Genomic DNA, 24982 nt, shown 5'->3' with positions numbered 1-24982 from the left:
TGTTAAGTGAATTTTGCCCCATTCTACGACCTTTCTTGCCATAGTTGTATTATTAGTGACCAAGCCAAGAATCTGGTGTTGACAATTTTATATTTTTACCAGGCAAACCAAAGAAATTTGTCTTTTTAAGTTCTATCTTTAACTTTTATAGAAGAATTTATTTGTTGCAATCTGCACTAAAGAGGTTAATTTGACAAGCTCAGAAGGTATGCAGTTTGCGGGCATCCTTTTCCCAAATTATTCACTTGAGTTGGGAGATTGTTTGATGAAACTGGTTAAAATATGGAGCTTAGCATTATAATAGTGAAAGCATAATCTCTGGCTCAAATTATGCAACGTGGCTTCCACTTGGCTAAGGCCTTTCTATTGGAGGAGATCTATCTGGGCACCCTACCCTGTTCCTATCAGTCTGGCTGCCACCCAGTCACTCTGGCCCTGCAGTTTAAAAGGATCTAATAGCCCTACAATTATAGCTGGTGTGATCACCCCATTAGTTATTTTGTGTTTTGGTGCCATGCACGCAAACGAAAGGACACATTAAGCCCTGTCGGCCAACTTCCCCCTGCTCCTTTTCCCCATCTCCCTTCCCTCTCCAGAGGACCATGGGGAAGCTTCTATTTACTGGCAAGCAGAGAAGAGGAAGAGAAAAACATTCTCCTCTTTCCCTGCGGTCTACGCCCACGAACAACTACAGTCACTAATCTGCAACAGGTCCTGCTTGGATTTAGTTCCCCCAGGCTCAGAAACAGGAAACCAAGATGCTGGCGTCTCACGCAGGACAAGCGGCGGCGGCACCAAGCCGGGGAGCGATGCTGCTGCAGTTATTGGCCAGAACTCTGCGCGCCGCTGTTGACCCAACGATGTTCGCTGGGAATACTGTGAGAACTGGGACGTCGCCCGAGTTCGAGAGCGAGCGAGCGGCAGACGGAGTGGAGAAGAAAAGAATCCCACTGTTGTGTATCAGGAAAACAATGCCCGGCTCTAAAACTCCTCAAAACCAATGCCCGGAAGATGCAGAGTTGCAGCAACATGAAACTGCCGGCTGAAAACTTTTAAAGGAAAACTCAGAGAAACTTTGCAAAGCAACGAGCTGTCCCTCCCTCGTGAGATGAACGGCGCTGCTGGAAAGAACCGATGGGTAACACAATGGCTGCAATTACTGGGGCTTTGGCTGGGTGTCTCGGATTGGGCTTTTGCATTCATTCGCTATACAATTCCCGAGGAAATGCCGAAGAGTTCGTTGGTAGGAAACGTAATGCTTGACCTGGGCTTAGATCTCCAGCAGTTACAAGCTCGAAATCTCCGGGTTGTGTCGGGAGGCAGCAGAAAATACTTCGAAGCAGATCTCAACACTGGAAAGTTGCTAGTAAATGAGAGAATCGACAGGGAGGAACTTTGTGCGACTCTCTCTCCTTGTGTCCTAAGCCTGCAGATCATAGCGGAGAACCCCCTGGAGCTCTATGGCGTGGCTGTGGAAATCCAAGACATCAACGACAATGACCCAGTTTTCCTGAGCAAACAAATGAGACTGGAAATCAGCGAGTCAGTGTCACCTGGAGCACGTTTTCCTTTGGAGAGCTCACAAGACCCCGATGTAGGAATTAACTCTTTGCAGACCTACCAGCTCAGCTCCAATCAGCACTACGCATTGAACGTACAGACTGGAGGGGATAATACAAAATATGCAGAGTTGGTGCTGGAGAAGACACTGGATAGGGAACAGCAAAAAGAAATCCTACTGATTCTCACAGCTCTGGATGGAGGAAATCCACCCAGATCTGCTACCTTGCAAGTACTCATTGATGTCCTAGATGCAAATGACAATACCCCTATCTTCAATCAATCTATTTATAAAGCCAGTGTGAGAGAGGACACACCCTTAAACACTTTGGTGGCCAGAACAAGAGCTTTTGATCTGGATGAGGGCCCTAATGGAGAAATAATTTACTCCTTCAGCAGTCACACTCCTGCTAGAGTTCGGCAGCTTTTTGCTTTAGACTCTGATACTGGAGAACTGAGGCTCAATGGATTGCTGGATTTTGAAGAAACCAAATTTTATGAGATTTATGTCCAGGCAAAAGATAAAGGCACCAATCCCGCAGAGACACATTGTAAAATATTGGTAGAAATTATTGATGTCAATGACAACATCCCAGAAATCACAGTGACATCAGTTTACAGCCCGGTACCAGAAGATGCAGCTCCAGGAACAGTAATTGCTTTGCTAAGTGTCACAGATCAGGACTCTGGTGATAATGGCCTTGTAAATTGCTTTATACCTTTTGGCACTCCTTTTGCCCTTAGCTCTTCACTTAAAAACTACTATACATTGCAAATGAAAGAACCATTGGACAGGGAAATTATTTCCGAGTACAATATCACAATTACTGCTCAGGATGCTGGCTCACCCTCTCTCGTGGAGAAAAAAAATATATTTGTTAAAGTGTCTGATATAAATGACAACCCCCCTACATTCCCACAATCTTTCTATGATGTGTATGTGGAGGAAAATAACCTTCCAGGGGCTATTATTTTTAATATTAGTGCCTCTGATCCAGATCTGGACCGGAATTCCCGTCTTTCTTACTCTATCTTGGAAAACGAGAAACATGACAGAGATCTGGTTAGCAGATTTTTTTCTATTAACCGGGAGAATGGTACTATTTATATCCTAGCACTTTTGGATTATGAAAACATAATGGAGTTCAGGCTAGTGGTACAAGTCCGTGATGGAGGATTTCCACCCCTTGCCACCAACGTTACAATCAATATTTTTGTCACAGATCAAAATGACAATGTACCCAGAGTCTTATATCCAACTTCAGGTAACAGTTCTTTGTTTTCAGAAGTAATGTCATTCACAGTCAGTCCTGGATATCTGGTTACCAAAATGGTGGCCTGGGATGCAGATGCTGGTTATAATGCTTGGCTTTCCTATGTACTTCATGAAGCCACTGACCCAGGACTCTTTGCTGTGGGCTTGTATTCTGGGGAGATAACAACGACCCGCTCTCTACAAGAAGAAGATTCTCGCAAGCAAACTTTGATAATTTTAATAAAAGATCACGGAGAACCAGCATTGTCCTCTACTGCAACCCTTATTGTAACAATAGCAGAGACATCTAGGGAGACACTGAAAGACTTTACAGTAGTGTCTACTACACCACAATCAAAGAAACACTTGACTTTCTACTTGATCCTTGCTATTATTCTGATATCTGTTGCCTTCTTTGTCACAGTGGTTGGAGTGGGCTCTTATAAATGTTACAAATGGAGGCAATCCAAGGATATCTTTAAGGCTTCCAGGAGCAAACTTTATAGAACCCCAGAACCTTTCAACCATGTGGACACTGTGCGGAGTGGATTTTTTCCTCCAGATTTCTACCAGCATGTCCTTACCACTGACTCTTGCCAGAGTGATCTTCTATACAAAATGCCTTTTGCTCCCAGTACTATAGGGAGCCATCAAAGTACTGTCACAAGATGTGATCCTGCAATGTACAACCAGATAAGTACTAGTAACAGGCTGCTAGTGCCCTCTGAGGTAATGTATGTTTGTCGTTTTCCATCCATGTCTGGAAATCTCAGTTCTGAGCCTGAATTAGCTTAATGATAGCTTTTTTTCCCTTCCTGAAATATGTCAGTGTCTGTGAAGCTTGTTCTTTTTCTTCCATTCTCTTTCTATGGTGCATATTGCAACAGTATAATTTAGAATTTGAATTCCTGTTGACTTCCTATATCCTGTTTTTTGTTATTTCTTATATTGTATGATGGTGGGGAATTCATGCAGTTGCCTTGTGCTAACTCAGATTCATGTTAATCATTTAGGTCTTTGTATAAACAAGCCTTGATTAAGCTCATATTTAATTTAAAAAGGATGGGCAGTTCCAGAAATCATGAAAAAGCAGCTCTATGTACAGATATTATATGTACACTGTACAAGCAAATGGACTAAATAGTAATTGGAAGAATTCTGGAGGCTGTTTTGCTTGGGTGGTTTTCCAAAAAATATAAAGGGAACTTTCTGCAACATTTTACTTTTTCCTAAGACAGGGTCTTAATGAATGACATATGCCACTTTCTTTTATCTTGTGAGAGTATGGATGAATCACATAAACAGCATATGAAAAATATGAGTAATCATAGAAGTAGAAATGGTATCAACCACCAATTCTAAGAAATATAATAGAACAAACAGCAGCCACTGCCAGAGAATATTTATTTTTATCCCAGCTTTATTATTTTTTTATAGAAATAACTCAAGTCAGTGAACATATATAATTCTCTTTCCTCCTCCTATTTTCCTCACAACAACAACCTTGTGAGATAGGAGTCTGGGAGAGAGTGACTGGCCCAAAGTCATCCAGCCATTAGGCTTCACTGCAATTATGTTTAAAGTAACTTGACAAGTTGCCTTTTGGCCTCCTTTAAAATGTCACTGTGGTGCTCAACTATTGAGTTTCCTAGGAATCAAAACTGCCAGGAAGAGACATCATCTCAGGGAAGGAAGATCAGAGAATCTTGAATAAACCAATAGCTCCAGATCCATGACTACTTTCATTCTCACAGGATGCTTGTCAGCCTTCCTATGGAATCATTAGAGGGTTGAAGTCAGTGGTGGGATTCAGCCAGTTCGCACCACTTCGGCAGAACCGGTAGCTAATTTTTTGTTGCCCAGGCCCAGAATGGACTTCCGGAAGTGGCATCCACACAGAGAACCAGTTGTTCACATATTTGAATCCCACCACTGGTTGAAGTCCATAAAATGTGAAGTCTGAATAGCATGTAATAACTCTGTATTTAAAAGGACCTATTTTCCTTTGTTGCCCCAAGATGGGTGTGCAAAACATGGCTGTATAGAGAGGAGAAAGGGCATTTTATAGATACGGAACTGCCACCAAAAATGCCTCCCTATGTCTGGCTAATTAGTAAGGAGGTGGGCCTGGAGGCCCTTTTAGCACAAAGGAAATTTTCTCACTCAGATAGTCAGCCTGTGTCCAGCTCAGGCTGCAGATGAACTCACACAGTGGAATACTGGGCTTATTTTACTCCTAAATGAAGTCCTTGTGTGTACAAATGTAAGACACACAAAGAAAGCTATTTTAGGTATAACTAAGCAAAACATGCATGATTAAAGTTGTGGTTTTGGTGGAACTTTCTTCTGTGCTTTTCCTGAAGCCAGCAAATGATACTTATTTTGTAATAAAAAGACACCTGTTAGCAGAACTCAAATTCTGATATTATCTGAAGAGGTCATATAATATTGCCATAGCTTTTTTCCTGAATCCTTGACAGCAAACACAAGTTCTCATTTACTGCTTTATAGCTGCTGGCCTACTGGCATAAGAAGTAGCAACTTACATAGAATGTCAGGTAGATAGACAGGCATAGACATAACAACAAATCACAGATCAAACTATCCCTTAAATAGGCTGTCTAATAGGACTGCAGAGAGATAGGTACGCATCACATGCAGGTAGGGTTGGCTTAATCATTAGCCTATACAGGTAGGCCCTGACTTACGAGATCATTTAACAACCATTTGGAGTTACATAGCCTTGGCTCATAAAATACTTTGGGCCATTGTAAAATGGTGCCAACCCCCCTCCCCCAGGGTCATATTACCACATTTCGGGCACTTGGCAACTAGCTTACGTTTACGACTGGTTGCAGTATCCCATGATCACATGCCCAGGATTTGCAAAAAAAACCCATCCATTTGGGAAATGGACTTGGACTTATAACCACATGATTTGCTTAACAACAGCTGTAAAAACAGTTGTAAAATTGAGTTTGGTCATGTAGATGCCTTGACTTGCAATCATTACAATTTATGCTAGAAATTCTGCCCCTAATTGCAGTTGCGAGTCAAGAACTATCTGTACGATTAATATTTTAAAATTAGCTTTCCTAGTTTGTGCGATGTATATTATATGAGACCAGAAATTTATCTTGGAGGCACTGGATATAGATGAAGATGAGCTATAAATTTAAAATAGGAGAAAAAGATTACTTGCATCTCATTTATAACCTGTAATGTTTTATTTTCTATATGGTCAACAATGCAAAGACATTGTCCAATAATTTTATATTAAGTACAAAGATAGAATATAAATTAAATATAAATAAATGCACAGTACATATTGCTAAGTTCATTGGGGCTTACCTACCTGTAAGTTTGAATAGAATTGTAGCAATGCCATACACAAATCCATTTAAAAATTATCAAAACATGTTTAAATAAAATTTAATCTCAAGTATCTATGGGCACAATTGCAACAAATCTCAGTTTGGCTTGATCTCATGTTTTATTCCTTTTGGCTTGTAAGAGATTATATCCTACCTCCTGTTCCTTATAAAGAATAAATAGATGTGTTATAGTTTTCTGTCCATTTTTCATAATTAAAAATTGAAAGCTAAATAGAAGCCATATTGGAGATTGAGCTCTCAAACATAAAATGAAGTAGAAGACACATTTTAAAATACAGTAGCTTACAAATTAAATGGAAAAATAGGCATGAAATAAAACTTAAATCTAGAAAGGACATATATTCATTCCTGTTACAGAATTGGAGCTATCTGTTAATTTTGGCTTTATCTGCAATTACCACTAAATCTGGTTTTTTGCAATCTTTCCTTAGGAATGTAAATTAAGATGAAGTAGGAAGTTTGCTTCGTCATTATGTACAAACAGGGTATCATGGCTTATTCATCAGCTCATAATTAAAACAAATTATGAATTAGTATAGTTATAGATATACCCATTGTCAAGGTAATCTGAGTTCATTGCATAAACCAACTGAAAAACAGTAGTAGAGGCTTTTCAAAGGCCGAATGTCTGCATGTCCTGTTTTTTTTTAATTTGAAGACTAGAAACACCTGAACTTCCAGACGATAATCTGAGCTAGTTTAAAGGAGAGTTGCAACCCTTTTAAACCCATATTGTTTACTCTGTCTCCCTCCATGAAAAAAACAAAATTCTGCAAGTGATAAAAAATTATTTTTCAAAACTGTTTGTGTTCAGTTATAACTGAAAAAATAAGAAAAAAAGTAAATTATTTTGCTAACTAATTCTCCCCTCCCCAACATATGATTCATTTGTCATGTGGTTAACCAAAAAAAAAAAATCCTCTCTGCCAGGCTGTATTTTGGGAGATACAACATTGATTATAAAAAAAATGAAAATGAAGCTTCTTGAACACTGCAAATCCATCACCATGGTGATGCAGTAGAAAACCTACATGGAGAAGCTATGAGTTCCTAGCATTTATCTTTTTAGTTGTAACTTCAGTGGCATGTTTATTTATTGCAAAAGGATATTTTTGCCACTGCAATCAAAAAGATTCTCATCAGCTTAAATAGAAAAGATTCAAGATACTTAGTTAAATGTTAGTAAATGGGGAGAAGGGGACAAAGGAAGATCAGTTCTTAACTGTGTCTGCACTATTACCAGGAGATAGAAAGGAGATTGCAGCTTCTATATATGCCCTGATTTTGTCTGGAAATGAAATAGTTAATCTAAAGCAAAGAAGTGGAGGAGGAGGGGCCATTGTGAATCCCTTTAATACTCTGCAGCTCATCTCTTCCCTTTGTCTGCAGAAACATGGCTTAATGAACAATGCTGGTAATTGTTTAGGTTTAAAGATAAGAGAAACAAAAAATATTACATAGAAATGGAAACCCTCATTTTGTGAAAACTGCCAACAAGTGTGAGATTCTGCAGGCAAACTAATATAAGCGTCTAGAAGAGCCATATTCAGAATCCATCCACAGTTAAAGTGGTACAGTCCTTATACAGATGTTCACCAAAATGGGAATTAGGGTACAGAATAGACTAGGGTTTTCCAAATTACAATAAATCATTACAATAAATTCACCTTTCCTAAAGTTTCATGGTATAAAGTTTTCATTATTCATTGTGCCCTCTTTTTATGGACAGCATCTACATTAAGATACTAAAGGGGAGGTGTGATGGCAAAAAAACTCTGAAAATAAATGAAACGTTTTTTGGATTTTAAAATTGCTACATCTGAAAATTATCATGCCTGCTAGTGGAGATAATATAGCACTAGGATAATGTTGTGTTCCCTTGAAATACAGGTAGTCCTCTGCTTATGACCATAATTGAGTCCCAAACTTCAGTTGCTAAGCAAGACAGTTGTTAAGTGAGTTTTGCTCCATTTTATAACCTTTCTTGCCAAAATTTCTTGCCATCCAAATTTTGATCATGGGGATGCTGCAACAGTTGGGAAGAATGGTCATAAGTCACTTTTTCAGTGCTGTTGTAACTTCAAACGGTCACTAAATGAATGGTTGTAAGTTGAGGACTGCCCATATTGGACATAATGTTATCTGTCCTCTTAGCCAGAAAATCCTGTCTTGCACAGAGTTGCAGATAACCACCAAGTATGCTCTACCACATCTATGTTGAAAGAATCTTAAGCATGTTCTACCATTAGGCCGCAAACGGTCATTGTGATCCAAAATTGTGAGGTCTCCAAAGTTTGATGTGAGTATTCAGGGTTTTCTTATTAGGCAGTTGGATTACTGAATTGTCTGGACTTTCCTCTCTTGGACATATAATACTGGAATCTTTTTAGACTTTTGCCAATAATTGCAGGGGACACAGATTCGGGATGAAAGGAGTTGGTGGAAAGGAGTAGCTTCCAGTCACTTTAGCTTCCTCCCTCCCAGCAGCCAACTTGCAGGCCAGCAATTCATTGGTGAAGAAGAAAAAGCACATACACTGCTTTAGCTTGTAGCAACAGAAGCAGGCAGCAATTTTTGGTTTATGTTTCAGGATAATTTGAAAAGCAGTGAGGGGGCGGTATGGGAAAATAGGGGGCTTTGGGTTATCACCAATGTTTGGCCTTTTTCATCTTTTTAAAACCTTCTCCTCTTCCTCCTTCTCCTCCTCCTCTTCCCTTTCTTCCTTCGTCATTTTGCTTTGCTTTCCTCCATTTTAATTTTGCAGTTTTGTTTATGCAATGTTAGTAAGATTATATGGATGGGGCATTTACCGTACCTCAAAATAGGAGAGGAAAGTTTTGTATAAACAAATTAGGCAATTTAAAACATGGGTAATGCTGGAATGTGCCCATTTACTTTTTGTTAGTTTGTTCCAATTAGTTCTCAAATTTATATGCTTCTTGTTTTCCTAACCTGTGGCTATTTTCCATGTACCTCTGGACATAATCAGCACTTTGTTGAATTATTTTATAGATCTCATAGTTATTTTAGAGTTCTATATCTTATCCAATTGTTTTGTAAGATTTGTGTATGGGGGGATTTCTCTTGTGCTGGTTTTAGAGAAACTAAATAAGCATCAACCAGTGGTTTTTAAACAGAGTTTTCTATTTGAGAGGCCTCTTTGCCCATTCTGATGTGTATTGAGTTGTACAAGTGTCTGCATGTGCAGAGAAGAGCTGGAAGGGAACTTGAAGATCATGTAGTCCAATCCTCTGTACAGTGCATAAATTCATTTTACTAGAGCACCCTGATAGATGCCCCTTCATCCTCTGCTTAAACACTTTCAGGAAAGGAAACTTCACCAGTCCTTGAGGCAATCTGTTGAATGACTCTGATTGCTGGAGTAATTTTTTTTATGTCTACTGTAATTAACAGATGTCTAATTAAAGAGCCAGTTTGGTCTAATGGTTAAGGCATCAGGCTAGAAAGTGAGAGACCATAAATTCAAGTCCCACCTTAGCCATGAAAGCCAGCTGGGTGACTTTGGGCCAGTCACTCTCTCACACAGCCCAACCTACCACACAGGGTAGTTGTTTGGGGAAAATATGAAGTAGAAGGCGTATTAGATAAGTTCACCACCTTGAGTTATTAATAAAGGCAAAATACAAATAATAAAAATAAACTCTACTTCCTTCATATTTAAGCCTGTTGCTTCTTGTCTTGTCTGGAATAATTTTCAACAATTCTGCCTCATCTTCTGCAGGATAACTTTTGGATACTTGAAGTCAGCTACCATGTCTTCCCAAAATCTTTTATCCCAGCTAAACATATCCATGCTTCCAAACATTTGTCATAATGTTTTACTTGCTGGCTCCGAATCCTTGGCATTCTCTGTATAGCAAAATCCTTTCTAAAATAAGGTACCAGAGAATTAGGGCAAATAGAACAGGTAGAACAGAATGGAGAGGAATATTTACTACTCTTGATCCAGATGCTATGCACCTGTTGATGCAGTTTAGGATTGTTGACTCAACTTCAGCTTGTGTTCCAAAATGACAACCAAATGTTTTTTGTCCAGTATGGTTTCCCCACTTGATACTATGCTATTTTCATATTCCTTACCTTCCTCCTTTTTCATAAGAAAGAATTATATATTTCATTGTCATGAAAAGTTTGAAAAACACTAATGTATAAAAATTTAAGATGGAATTTCAAACATCTATCTAAAATAGATGATCATTTTTTTTAAATGCATACTGCTGCAACTGTAAAACCAAATCAGGATAGTTAGTAAGTTGAGATTCTCTCTGCCTGCTTCCTGAGCTAGCTCATGGGTAATGGTAGATTCTCAAAAGTTCCCTTTCAGAAGCAGCTCAGGAGTTCTGTCATGTTAATCATAGACCTATTCCAGTTAATGCCTTGCTTGTGAATAGATATCTATGTCTTTAGATCTGGTGCTTAGTTCAAGTGTACCTGATTTCTGGATCGATAACCTTTTATTCCTGTGGGCAGATTCTCCTCTGGACAGCTTTAGGATGATAGGTATGATTGCAGGACTAATCTTTGAAGTAAAATAGTTAACTTCAGCTACTGATAGAGCCCAGTATTTTCCAGAATGTGCTTGGAGATGTTCCGGTTTCCTGTTTTGGTGAGACTGTCAATGTCCTGCTAGATCTCTGGAGTGTGGAAATGGTTGGATCAGAAAATACTATTAATATAAAGATTCTCATTCCATTCGCAGAGCCAAGTAAGGTACCTAATAACGGGAGGAGGGTGAGGACAACTCAGTGGCAGTGGTGACAGCTTGAATATGGAGAAAATCTCCAAATGGATCCCACAAACTAAAGCCCATTTGAAGCAATACCATGGAAGTCAGTGCAGTTGTTTCTATGCCTCCTTTGCATTTTCAAAAAAGAAGCCAACATTTCACTTCATATTGTCTTGTAGCTATTCCCCCAGAGTGCTGGGGAAGAAATTTACCACATTTTTTGCAGATATTTCTTCAATTCCATCTCAACTTGAGATCAGGAGGTAACCATGGCAACCATTTGTCTTACTGGGTTGTGAATCTCAGGGATGTACACAAGATGTCTGGAGAGATGGGAGCTTCTTTCACTTTGCACTCATTTTGGTTCATTAAATCTGCCAGAGGAGAACTGGCTCCCATTGTTAAGGAAAGTAATAAAAGTTGCCTTATGAGGAGAAATGTTTTTTTCCCCCCAAAGTTATTATTAAAGAAAACTTTAATTGACCTGGTATAGCAGGGTAACTATCTTATAGTCTCAAATGTATCCTTTCTATCTGAAAGTATTAAGAAAGTAATAGCCTTCCAATTCTGGACATGTCTGGAGAACACATTTTCCTCAAGCCTCTAGATAGGATATGATGGACTTGGTGGAGTCTAAATGCTAGAATGCTAATTGCTGTCTGAACATAATACTATTTTACTATTTCTATTTTCTATCCATCTGAGAAACATCAGTGAATTCCTAAATAGAATCTTTTCCATGCTAAGACATCTTTTTTCTACAGTTGCTGAAGATTTAATTCAGAGGTTCTACACAGCATAATTAATGTTGTGCTAAATATTTTTTAATATATTCCAGCAATGGAATGTTTTGCTTTGTTAACCCTTTGATATTGTTTCACAAAGTGAAGTCATGCTGTATTTCCAGATACTATAGTTTGATTTCAGGAGATATTTTCTCTACAAAATAAATAGGTGAGCTAGTCAGAGATATCTTTTTTGTTAATAAGATGCTGTCTCCACAAACAAAATTTTGCTACTTATACTGAGAATCCCCAAGTACAGTATGTTTGGATGAAGCTTCTTCATAAAACTGAAATAAATCTTCAAACATCCTTGGCTGTTGACTAAATCACAGTAAATCAGAAAACAGGGAAATCATGAGTTAGGGAATAGACTTCACTGTGTCTGTTATAACTTTCTAAGATGACAGATATTTAAAAATAGAAGAATCAATGTCCTTAGTATCTTACATCCTCACTTAGTTTATTTTGACAACTGTAGGGTAGTCAGCAGTCCATACATAAAATCTGCCGTCTTTTTTCTGAAATTGCTGCTTTTAAAAGCATTCTGCTCTTAAAGCATTAAGGTTAAAAAGCTCTCCAATTTATATAGAGAGTTGCAGTGTACTGTACTCCATATAGTACTTCAGTTTTATTACATTGTTGTTTTCTTTAAAACACCATGAAGTCCAAATGGGGATTTTCCAGTGATACTAAGGAACATGCAGTAAATGTATTGCTTTTGGTATTTATTTATTTATTTATTTAAATTTATTGGCCACCCCACTCCAATGGATTCTGGACAGCATACAAAATTAGAAAAAAAAACATAAAAGCAGCAAAAACATTAAAATCGAGTAGACAACCCAGACTGAAACAATCTAATGGACAGCAAAATCAACAAAATAAGACAAGGGGCATTGAACAAATCATAGAATCAATCCAGGCCTGGGACCAAAGGCAGGTTTTCAAAACTTTCCAGAACCCTAAGAGAGAGCACTAATCTTAATCTCTGGGAGGATGTGTTTATTTCAAAGGGGATCTTTAGAAAGGATGAGTCTAAATGCTGCTTGGCAAGGCTCCCAAGTTATGTTTGTCTCTGCTGGAAAGTATCTTGAAACAAAGACTCAGAATTATGTCATGGTAGTAAAAGAATAGCTGGACTGAGAGCAGCTGTTGCAGGTCACATTGCATTGTGCTTCATCTAAACTGACTAGCAAACCATTGTGTGGAAGTAGATGAAAATAATGACCATACTGTATTTAGAAATCTGAGAATCTAAATCTGAGTTCTACCAGTGAGATAACGATTGGGATGCTGGTACAAATTTAATTAGTATTTACCATTTAAGTCTGCACGAACAATTCAGCTTGAATATTAATTCTTGTACAGATGGCAGGAAAACTGACCTGAGAGAAAATACTTAAAAGAGCAGCTTTAATTCCTGGTCGTACAATGCTAGGTGAAGGAGTTCCTGCTAAATTTGGAATTGCTAATGTTACAAGATGAACTATAGATTCCAATGATGATTCATCTTTAAAACTCAGTATATAAAGCTGGAAAATGTCTGAATGATTGTTATATGTAGATGATTTAGGGTCCACATTGGAAAATAAGGGGTCCTTGATATTCTCTGAGCTTGGTTGTTTTCTTGCAGACGTTTCATTGTCCAAATTAGGTAACATCAGTGCTAGCACTGGCTGACTAGCACTGATGATGTTACCTAATTTGGGTAATTAAATGTTTGCAAGAAAACAACCAAGTTCAGAGAGCAGCAAGGACCCCTCACTTCAAACCTGAGCTACAAATATTCTCCTTTATTGATACTTTGGAAAGTGACCTACAAGTAGTCCTTGACTTGTTCATTTGACAACCCTTCAAAGTTACAATGGCTTTGAAAAAACTGACTTACAACCTATATAAAAGGTAAAGGTAAAGTTTTCACCTTTTCAGCTGTGTCCAAATCTAGGGCGTGGTGCTATCTCCGTTTCTTGGCCGAGGGAGCCAGAGCTATCCAAAGACATTCCTGTGGTCATGTGGCCAGCATGACTGCACAGTGAAATGCACAGAATGCTGTTACCTTCCCACAGAAGTGGCACCTATTAATCTATCCGCATTTGCATGCTTTCAAACTGCTAGGTGGGCAGGAGCTGGGGCAAATAACGGGAGCTCACCCCGTCGCACAGCGCTTGTGTCTCCAGCCTGGGCTGTCAGCTTAATCACTGAGCCACCGCCCCCCCCCCCACTGTGACCTTATTTACACTTACAACCATTCTGCTATCCCCTTCTCCCCGTCCCATTATTACAATTTGGGTGCTTGGCGGCTGGCCTACATTTTCAACCTCCTGTAGTCATGTGATCACAATTTGTGGGATTTTTGGCAATTTCTGGCAAAAAATACCCTTACTGAAGAAACTGGATTTGTTTAACAACCACCATAAAAATTGTTCCAAGATCATTGACCTATGACCGCAACAACTTAGGACAGAAATTCTGGTTCAAATTGTGGTTATAAGTTAAGAACTACCTGTATTCCTTTAACGTTCACACTTCACAGAACAACCAGAGGATTTGCAGCAGCAATTATTTATTTGGAAATAAATAATTCAAACGTTGATGAAAATGACTTTTTTTTAATTCATAAGAAGACCAATGACCAAGGAACAGCTTCCATAAGCACACTCTGAAAATTCTTAATGATTATCAATGTCAGACTCAAGGAATCAGGACTACACAGGGAGTTGATCAGAATGGTATTTTTATTGCTGCTTGCCTATTGACGGGAATCTGATCACATTCATTGCACTCATGAGAGAACATCTAGCTAAGCACGCCAAGGTTTAAAGAGAATCTGCTTTCCGCTGCCTCCTCCCTTTCAGTGATTCCAGATTAGCCAGTCTTTTAGCTCCACCCCTCACTTCAGCTCCAGATTCCACCATAGAATAGAATAGAATAGAATAGAATAGAGCTGGAAGGGACTTTGGAGGTCTTCTAGTCCAGCCCCCTGCTCGAGCAGGAGAACCTATATCGTCTCAGACAGGTGGATGTCCAGTCTCTTCTTAAAAATCTCCAGTGATGGAGCACCCACTATTTCTGGGGGTAAGCTGTTCCACTGGTTGATTGTCCTCACTGTCAGGAAGTTTCTCCTTAATTCCAGGTTGCTTCTCTCTTTGGTCAGTTTACAACCGTTGTTTCTCGTCCTTCCCTCTGGTGCTTTGGTGAACAACCTGGCCCCCTATTTCTTCTTTTCCTTAGACTAGCCAAACCCAAATCCCATAGCCGTTCTTCATATGTTTTAGTCTCCAGGCCCCTGATCATCTTAGTTGCTCTTCTTTGAATTGTTTCCAAACTCTCAACATCTTTTTTGTGGTGACCAAAATTGGCTGCAGTATTCTAGGTGTGGTCTTACTAGGGCTTTAAAAAGCAGTAATAGTACTTCTTGTGATATTGATTCTATGCCTCTGTTTATACAACCCAGGATTTTGTTAGCTTTTTTGATTGCTAGGTATTACTGATTGCTTACTACTATGCCAATAGTTCTTCTTTGTACCACAGAAATACTCCTCAGGGTTAATGATGAAGATTTTGGAGGAAAAAAAATCCCTTTCACCATATGTTATAATCAGCAATTTCAGATTTAAGTTTTTCAATTCAGAGCAGTATCTGTGTAATCACTCTGATCTCAGTAATATCCTATTTCTCACAGCCTATATATATAATAACTTGTAACTAAGAAAAGTGTTGAGAGAATGTCAATATTTTCCATATTTGCATTTGTTTAATCCTGGTATTGTTCAAACTTCACAGCTTTTACTTTTTGGTCAAATGTATAAATGGAATGTTGATTCTCTTCTATGTTTATACCATGGAGAATGGAATATCTGTGATGCATATTCAGTGTCTAAAATTCATCTACGATGAATGTTCAGTGACTAAATTCAATAGATTCACTTTAGATTCAAGATACATTGTTAACTCAAAATAGGCATCAAGCCAAAAAGCCATACTTTTCTCAGGACAAGGAGTTTCCTTGGTCACCAAAGTAAAAGAATGCATGAATTTCTTATAAGCTGTAACATGGCACGTCCTAGGTGTTTTCAAAATTTTGACCTTCCCAGGAGAAAGTCAGATCAGACAGACTATTTTGGAATAAGATAGCCTTCCTAGAGGCTTATAGTTGAATCCTAAATCTCACTTAAGTCAGCCAGAACCATTTTGATATCTAATCTCAAATATCAGCAGGGCAGTTATACCCACAATGAATAGGATGGGCCGTGGTGGCGCAGTGGTTAGAATGCAATACTGCAGGCTAACTCACTGCTCACTCCAGGAGTTCAGTTCTGGATGGCTCAAGGTTGACTCTGTCTTCCATGCTTCTGTAGTCAGTAAATGAGGACCCAGATTGTTTGGGGGGGGCCTATATGCTGACTCTGTAAACTGCTTAGAGAGGGCTGTAAAGCACTGTGAAGCGGTATATAAGTCTAAGTGCTATTGCTATTCCATTCTGCCAGCAATCTCAGCACTTTCTATGTTTTTCTTTATATATTTAATCTTTAAGTGATTTAAAGATTGAAAATAAGACATCTGATATGGCTTGGGCCAATACCTGAAAGAAAGAAATTCCATTTAAGTGGGAAAACATTGATGCTTTCTCAACCTGCTTGATTCCATAGAGTAAAAGGTTAATTTCCTTCAGTTTTCATTAGAAGAAGTATTTTTCCGTATACCCTCTTAAGGTCTGACACGTCTCACTCTTCAGAAGGGAGAAACTTCAGATGTGTGAAGCCAGTCACTAGGGGGATATGAACAATAGGTGCTCTTCCAGCTAGCTGCCTTTCCCAAGAGACAAATGAAATGAGATGTGAAATATTTGTCTTTGGGTAGTAGTGCTTTTGATTTGGATATATCATTGTGTTGAAAATGATGACTAAAGCCTTGTGAAACAGATTTCATATTAAAGTGGACATCTTACGAATTAAAAATACTTTGGGGGGAAATTTTGTGTTAAATATCTCTAAAAATATTTTAAAATAAGTCTAAAAATATCTGTGAGCCTTAAAGATTTGCTAAGAAGTAATGCTTGTAACTAAAGGGAACATAGGTACAAATAGTCCTCAATGTACAACCACCATTGAGCCCAAAAATTATGTTACTAAGTGAGACATTTGTTAAGTGACTTTTGTCCCGATTTACAACCTTTCTTGCCACAGTTGTTAAGTGAATCATTGCAGTTGTTAAATTAGTAACCTGTTTGTTAAGTGAATCTGGCTTCCCCATTGACTTTGCTTGTCAGAAGATCACAACAGGTGATCACATGACCCTGGGATGCTGCAACTGTCAGAAATACATGCCAGTTGCCAAGCATCCAAATTTTGATTACGTGACCATGGGGATGCTGCAATGGTTGTAAGTGTGAAAAATGGTCATAAGTCACTTTTTTCAGTGTTGTAACTTTGAATGGTCACTAAATGAACCATTGTAAGTCGAAGACTACCTGTATTAGGTTAAATTTCAACAATTGGTTTCTGTTATAAAAGAAGCTTAGTTGGGTAATTTTCCAGAACAGTTTCTAGAACTGGTGTCCTTTTGTGATTTTGAAAACAAAACACAGAAGAAGAGATTACTTCTATAATTGGATGCCTTATGTTGACATACAATGTATCCTTTCATGCAGTACATAATACTAACCCAGGCTTAGATTTAAGATATGTTGCCGTGGACAGGTTCACACATGCTGAGCCAAAAACAAGCAGACCATAATCTGGATGGATGGATGGATGGGTGCAAAGTTCTTTTTTTTTCCTTCTTGCACTATCTTTTCATACAAATGGAAAATCAGATCACTTTGGAATATTATCATTCTGGATAAAGAGACTTTCTTATTTGTTCAGATGTGATGGAACAATCTAGAGAATGTGAACAATGAAAATTTGTACTGTTCATGCTTGCCGGATGTGCTGTTTCCTTGAGAACAAGAATCTGAGCTGCTAAACATAGCTGCCAAAACTAGTGACGAACCAGCCTGCTTCACTGGGTGCTATCTCAAATCTGTACGCTGCTTTAAGGGTGTAGGTGGAACTGTCAGTGGTAAAGACTACATGGAATTATCCTCTATTCAGCTGCTGATCCAGATTTTTGATGGAAGGAAGGGATCTAGTCATTCCGCCCTTTCTTCCTCCGTCATGGCAATAATTCAGTTTCCCTCCCCTAATCCACCCCCTCACCTTTCTGACTAACACTGTGGTTGCAGCTAAGCAAGATCAAAAGCTACTTATTTTCATTTGGAAAGGAATACAGAGGGATTTTATCAACAGAGCTCATCCAGGTCTTGGAAAATCTCTTGATAAATGGGAAACTGCAAGAAGACTTTCTGAGATGGAGTCACCATTGTCCTGGCAACTCTCTTGCAAATGGCAAGTACTGGGCTTATTTTTATTATTCAACTGGGTGTTGATTACAGGACAGATCCGCTATTCTGTTGTGGAGGAATCGAAGCTGGGGACCATGGTGGGAGAGGTGGCACATGATCTGGGCTTAACCCTGGCAGATCTTTCAAGTCGTAGGCTTTGGCTGGGCTCTGAGGAAAGTAAGAGGTACTTTGCAATTAACTTGGACAGTGGTGCTCTGATGGTGAATGAAAAGATAGATCGAGAGACTCTCTGTGGAGCAAGCTCACTGTGCATCCTGCCTGTGCAAGTAGTAATTGAAAATCCTTTGGAGCTCTTTCACCTGGAGATAGAGATTCTGGACCTGAATGACAATTCACCCAACTTCGTCACTCCCTGGCTTGCATTGAGGGTAGCCGAATCTGCTGCTACCGGATCACGGCTCCCACTCGAGGGTGCACATGATGCAGATGTCGGGACCAATGCAGTCAGTGCCTACCAGCTAAGTCCCAATCCTCACTTCATACTTGATATAAAGAATGTGAAGGATGGCAAGCTTCTACCTGAACTGGTGCTAGACCAGCCTTTGGATAGAGAAAAGCAATCAGAACATCAGCTGATTTTGACTGCCTATGATGGAGGGGACCCTGTCCTGTCAGGAACAAGTCAGCTCACCATTGTGGTTCTTGACAATAATGATAATAAGCCTACATTTGATCTGCCTGTATACAAGATACATTTTTTGGAAAATATTCCTGTAGGCTCTTTAATTTTTAAACTCAATGCAACTGATCCTGATGCAGGTTCTAATGGGGAAATACAGTATTCTTTTGGAATCCAAACATCAGATTCCATCCAGACATTGTTTGGCTTAGATCCCCTTACAGGTGAGATCTATGTTCAAGGAGTTGTGGATTTTGAAGAATCCCAGTTTTATGAACTTCACATAAGAGCCAGAGACAAGGGTATACCACAGATGGAAGGCCATTGTGTTATCCAAATAGAAGTTGAAGATGAAAATGACCATTTCCCAGATATTCTGCTTACTTCCTTGGTAAATCCACTGCCAGAAAATATACCTTTAGAAACAGTGGTTGGGCTTTTCAGTGTACGAGATCAAGATTCAGGTGTCAATGGAAAAGTAAGCTTGCAAATACCAAAGAGCTTACCCTTTAAAATTAAGTCTTTTGAAAATCATTTTTCCTTAATTACACATGAAAAGCTGGATAGAGAAACAGTTTCTCAATATACTATAAAGCTCACTGCCCAAGACTCAGGAACTCCACCTCTAACTAGAGATTTGATTATCTTGTTGAACATTTCAGATGTCAATGATAATACCCCATCCTTCTCTCAGCATTTCTACAACTCCTTCTTGAACGAGAATGATCCACCTGGCTCTCTGTTGTGTACTGTATCTGCCTCTGATCCTGATGAGGGTGACAATTCCCGGCTCACTTACTCAGTGGCTGGAAATCGAGTCCAAGATGCCCTCATTTCTTCCTTTATTTATATCAACCCAGATAATGGGAATATATATGCCCAGCATTCTTTTGATTATGAAATGCTTCAAGTGTTGCAAATCCTTGTTACTGTGCAGGATGCTGGGACACCCATACTAAGCTCCAGTGTCACTGTTTATCTCTTCATATTGGATCAGAATGATAATGCTCCTGTTGTTTTGTATCCAGTGACTGGCCAGCAATTGTCAGCACTCCAGAGAATCCCTCTGTCAGCACCAGTAGGTTATGTCATCACAAAAGTCACAGCAGTGGATGCAGATTCTGGTCATAATGCCTGGCTGTCCTACTCTTTACTCCCCCGTTCTACAAATGCCTCCCTGTTTCGAATAGCGCCATACACTGGGGAAATATGGACTGTTCGAAGCTTCCAAGAAACAGATCTTCTTGCACAGAAAATCCTCGTCCTTGTAAAGGATCATGGAAAACCACCTTTATCCACTACCGTAACAATCTTAGTCTCACTAGAGGAAAAAGCATCTGAGGAAAGTTCACAGTCTCACGAGTTCTTAAATCATCCTAAAGAAAAATCTGATCTGACTCTGTATCTGATTATAGCTCTGGTGGTGGTTAGCATTGTCTCTCTCATTAGTTTAATTGTCTTGTCTGCAAAATGCTTTTGGAATAGAAAAGGCAGAGATTCTCCTTACACCTTGAACAATGCTCCTGTCAGGGATCTTTTCAAATACTCCAGTCCTAAACTGCAACTCAACTCCGATGGTACCCTGGAATACATGGAGGTGACACTAAGGCCTGCAGACTCCCAAAGCCAGCCCCACAAATCCAGGCATTCTCCGGAGTCAGACAGAAGTGATTTCACGTTTATGAGGCCTGTGTATTCCCAGCCAAGTACCCTAACAAGGAATGTTGATCCTTTTTTGTCCCATATTAATACACTGAATCATCCAAAGCAGGTGAGATGACCTTTTGTGTTTTGTCCTGATCCCATCTGAAACATAATTGATATTTCCAGTAATTGAAATTTTATCAAGAACTAACCCAAAGGTTGTTTTTTCAAAAGACATCTGGACTTTGATTTTCCTTGAACCTGTTTCGCTTTCATCCAAGAAGCTTCTTCAGTTAGATCTGAAGAACTGAAGAAGCTTCTTGGATGAGAAGTGAAATGTCTTAAAGGAAAAACAAAGTCCAGTTGCCTTTTAAAAAAGCACCTTTGGGGCAGTCATGACCGGGATGACTGAGAATCTCCATAGACATTTAGACCAATAGCTAAATTCTTATGGGTCTGTAGCTTCGTAAATGGATTGATTGAGCATGGACTAATTCATACCTTATTATTAAAATGATAATAGAAACTTTGGAGATGAGGCAAATTTTGTGGATTAATCCCCATGATGTTACATGTGTTGGAAGTACCTATGAGAGGAATTAGGAACTGGGGACCAGTGGCAAGAATGAGAAGAAAATCCAAATGTTAATAATTGTATATCAGTTTTCACATGCTGTCAAAATCAGATTTTCTTTCATTTTTAACATGTTTACAATTGGAAAGCACCATCACCTGACAAGTGATTTATTATTAGAAAAATGGAATATGTATTTTCTGAAAAAAATACATTTTATCCTAAAAGTGTCATTAATTCAGGATTCTACAAATAATTAGCTGGGTGAGTTGGGATGAGGGCAAGGAGGGAGCCGTTGCTAGCCTTTATTAATTGTCGTTCCTGATAGAAAATGAGAAAATAGCTGTTTTGTTGCACTTATAGGAGGAGCCAGCTGTGCCATTAGAGATATCTGCATGCTATTAATACTTGTGGTCAGATAAGCTAGAACAAAGCCAATATGGGACAAGATGTTGGGCTGTGTTTTTGCCTGGTGTCTCTAGGTTAAAAAAAAAAAGCAGGTTACGCGGTCCTTTTTCACACAGTAGCTGCTTCCAGACATGGATTGGTGCTTGTGTTGCTGTCCTGGGAAAGGCTCTGCTGATTGGATAAATAGAAAAGCAGTCTCAGCGAATGAACAGGCGGTTAATGCTGAAGACCTGCCGTGAATACCACTCCCTCCATAGCAGTGACAATCTCTCTCAAACCAAAACAATGAATGAGGGAGGTAAATACTGACTGTAGACCCTCTTCCTTTCATATAATGCATATTTTGTGGAGATAAGTGGTGAGTTTCTCAGGGTTTTAAAGCTGTACTGTGTGCTATAAATAGCTCCTGTTTTGCAGTTTTTAGACCTTCCTGCCGTGGATTTCTGAAAGATGCTCAGAACAGAAAAAACTGCCTGGCGTTTGGGATTCCTACATACCTTTGCTTTCTATCTGTTTCTGAGTGACTGTTTCGCACAGATCCGTTATTCTGTCCCTGAGGAACTTACTCGGGGAGCCTTTGTAGGAAATCTTGCTAAGGATTTAGGAATGGATGTAACAAAGCTTGCAGCTGCCAATCTGCAGGTGCTTTCTGATTCCGACTTCCAGTATTTCTCTGTGAATGTGAACACTGGAATCATAATAATCAATGACAGAATAGACAGAGAGCAGCTTTGTGGCCAGAACCTACGGTGTTTCTTGCATCTTAAACTTGCTATTGAAAACCCGGTGGAGTTCTATCGCATCGAAGTGGAGATTCTGGATATCAACGACAATGCTCCTGAATTCTCAAGTAGCACAATTGTTCTGCAGATCTATGAATTGGCTGCCCTGGGTGCCCGTTTCCCTATTCCACATGCACAGGATCCAGATATAGGAACAAATACTTTGCAAACGTATCACCTCAGCATCAATGAGAACTTCAGCCTCAATGTGAAGGCACGCACCGATGGCACCAAATTCCCAGAACTAGTTCTGGAGAAAACATTGGACAGAGAACGTGTGGCTGTCCACAATTTGATCCTGACAGCTGAAGATGGGGGCACATTCCCCAGATCTAGCACTGTACAAATTGCTGTCCATGTTCTGGATGCTAATGATAATCACCCAGTTTTTGACAAACCCACTTACAATGTCCGCTTGGTAGAAAACTCTCCTCCTGGGACACTGGTGATTAAGCTGAACGCAACCGACTTTGATGAAGGGTCTAATGGACAGGTACGGTATTCCCTCAGCAGTCATAACTCTGAAGCATTGTGCAGAATATTTGCTATTGATAATATCACAGGAGAAATCCGTGTTCAAGGGAGTCTTGATTTTGAAGAGGCCAGCATATATGAAATTGAAGTGGAAGCTAAGGACATGGGTTCACCTACCATGGAACAGCATTGCAGTGTTATTGTAGAAGTGACAGATGTCAATGATAATGTCCCTGAAGTCATTCTCACATCTTTCTCCAGTTCCATGAGTGAAGATGCACCTCCTGGCACAGTAGTTGCTGTGATACATGTCAAAGATAGAGACTCTGGGGATCAAGGGAAAGTCCAGTGTGATTTGTCAAAAAATCTTCCTTTTAAACTTCGGAAGGATTTTGAGCACCAGTATTCCTTGCTCATTGGTGAGCAACTGGACCGTGAGAACTCTTCTCAATACAATATCACTATCTGTGCCTTTGACTTAGGAAATCCACCTCTCTTGCAACAGACATCTTTCTCCATTACTCTGGCAGATATTAATGATAATCCACCTCAGTTTGACAGGTCATTTTATGAAGTCATCATAGAAGAGAACAATCCAGTAGGAGTGATTCTCCTTAAGGTTTCTGCAACAGATGCAGATAAAGATCAGAATTCCCAGCTATCTTACATTGTTTTGACCAGTCCAGGACAAGAATTGATTGAAGATCTCACTTCTTTCATCTCCATTAACCCAACAAATGGGGAAGTTTTTGCAGAAAGCTCCTTTGATTATGAGTGTACCAATCATTTTCAGTTTCAGGTAGAAGCTTGTGATGGTGGTTCTCCTTCTCTCTGCAACAGGGTTATGGTGCACATTTATCTACTAGATCAGAATGATAATGCTCCAAAGATTCAGTTTCCTTTTACTGGGAAAGATTCAGTTGTACAATTCAGGATTCCTCGATCTACTATGGCCAAAGCATTAATCACAAAAATTATGGCTGTGGACTTTGATTCTGGGCAAAATGCTTGGCTCTCTTATCATCTAAAACAAGCCACAGATCTTAGTCTGTTTAGCATAAGTCTTCACAGTGGGGAAATGAGGACCTTACGAATAATACAGGACCTAGACAATCCTACCCAGGAACTAGTCATAGTTGTCCAAGATTCAGGAGAACTTTCCATGTCTACCTCAGTTACTGTGATCATATTCCTGGAAGAGAGCGCTTCTGAAGTGTTTCTAGGGTTAACTGCACACTCTGTGGAAAGTGAGAGACCGCCCACATTGACTTTATATCTTATTATCTGTTTGGCAGCAATTTCTACTATCTTGTTGATTGCTTTGGTGGCCCTGGGAGCAAGATGTCTTCACTGTGATGCTTTTGCAACATCTACTATCTTTGGATGCTGTGGAGGTAAAGCTAGTGGACTTGAAAATGTCCCAGATCATATGACGGGACATTATCATTATCAGCTGAGCCCTGGAGATGCCATGATTGGAGTACAGGTAGCCACTTCAGGACCTCCAGTGAAAGGATACAGATCTTGTTTTTCTCCTGTTTCAGATATCAGCGAGTTTGTGTTTATGAAACCTAATTTGACTCTTAGGGCAGCCTCTTGCAGCAATCTAACTGAAGCCAGCTTCTTTCATAAGGTGAGAATTTTCTGCTTAAGCCCTGGGTTCTGTATACATCTTATGATCTCCTGCGTACAAGAGATAAGGGTGGGGAAATCAATGACTAATCTATTGCATAGATAGTGTTGACCTACACAAGCCCACCCTGAAGTCTTCTGAATTGTCTGTCTAGCAGGCTGCACATTGGCTTTTTACTCACTCACTTACTTAAGCATCTATGTTGTTCCAGTTGTTTTGGGGAAGGCTGGGAATTAAGGCTGGGAGGTTGTCTTTCGTTTTTTTCTGAGATTATGTATATTCTAAGCACCTTTCTGCCATTCTTGTGCACTTTTGATTTCAGCTTTTTCATCCAGGCAGTCTGTGCAAGCTCTTTTGGCCAACAGTACCCTTGGGACAGCTCTCTCTGCTGTGCTGTAAAGGAGGGGGAGGAGGAGCATGGTGGTTCTGGAGATGGGCAAAGTATTTTTTTGGGGGGTGTATTTTGAGAAAGGGGCTTCAGTGCTGTCACGGAGGAGGGGATTGCTAGTATCCATTTCAGAGCTCTTTTTCCTCTGCTGCTCATTTTGCCAAGGAGGAGCTGCTGCTGCTGCTGCTTGAAAATCCATTCCCCCTCCTCTCCCTTCCCTCTCAAGCTGCAGCATCCTTTTTGGGGGGCTGCACTGCCCCTCTCGGGTCATCCCAGAGTCACCAGGTGGGAGGGACAGAGTGTATCTAGAAG

At 39.7% G+C, this 24982-nt stretch overlaps 2 protein-coding genes across 2 annotated transcripts; both read left to right on the top strand.

Annotated features, from left to right (window-relative positions):
* The first annotated feature begins 924 nt into the window (after window positions 1-924).
* Window positions 925-20547, top strand: LOC107299218. The gene is made up of 3 exons (XM_015828586.2): window positions 925-3587; window positions 15238-15333; window positions 17969-20547. Exons 1-3 carry the CDS (start codon window positions 1109-1111, stop codon window positions 20545-20547), a joined length of 5154 nt encoding a protein of 1717 aa, XP_015684072.2. The 5' UTR covers window positions 925-1108.
* Window positions 20548-21843: 1296 nt separating this feature from the next.
* On the top strand, window positions 21844-24681 carry LOC107299197 (protocadherin gamma-C5-like). Its single transcript, XM_015828564.1, has 2 exons — window positions 21844-24282; window positions 24622-24681. Exons 1-2 carry the CDS (start codon window positions 21844-21846, stop codon window positions 24679-24681), a joined length of 2499 nt encoding a protein of 832 aa, XP_015684050.1.
* The last annotated feature ends 301 nt before the right edge of the window (window positions 24682-24982 follow it).

The sequence above is a fragment of the Protobothrops mucrosquamatus genome, unplaced genomic scaffold, assembly GCF_001527695.2.
Source record: "Protobothrops mucrosquamatus isolate PMUCROS unplaced genomic scaffold, P.Mucros_1.0 scaffold_226, whole genome shotgun sequence".
Lineage (NCBI taxonomy): Eukaryota > Metazoa > Chordata > Lepidosauria > Squamata > Viperidae > Protobothrops > Protobothrops mucrosquamatus.
Note: the sequence above shows the minus strand (reverse complement) of the source record. Positions and strands in the feature narration are given on the sequence as shown.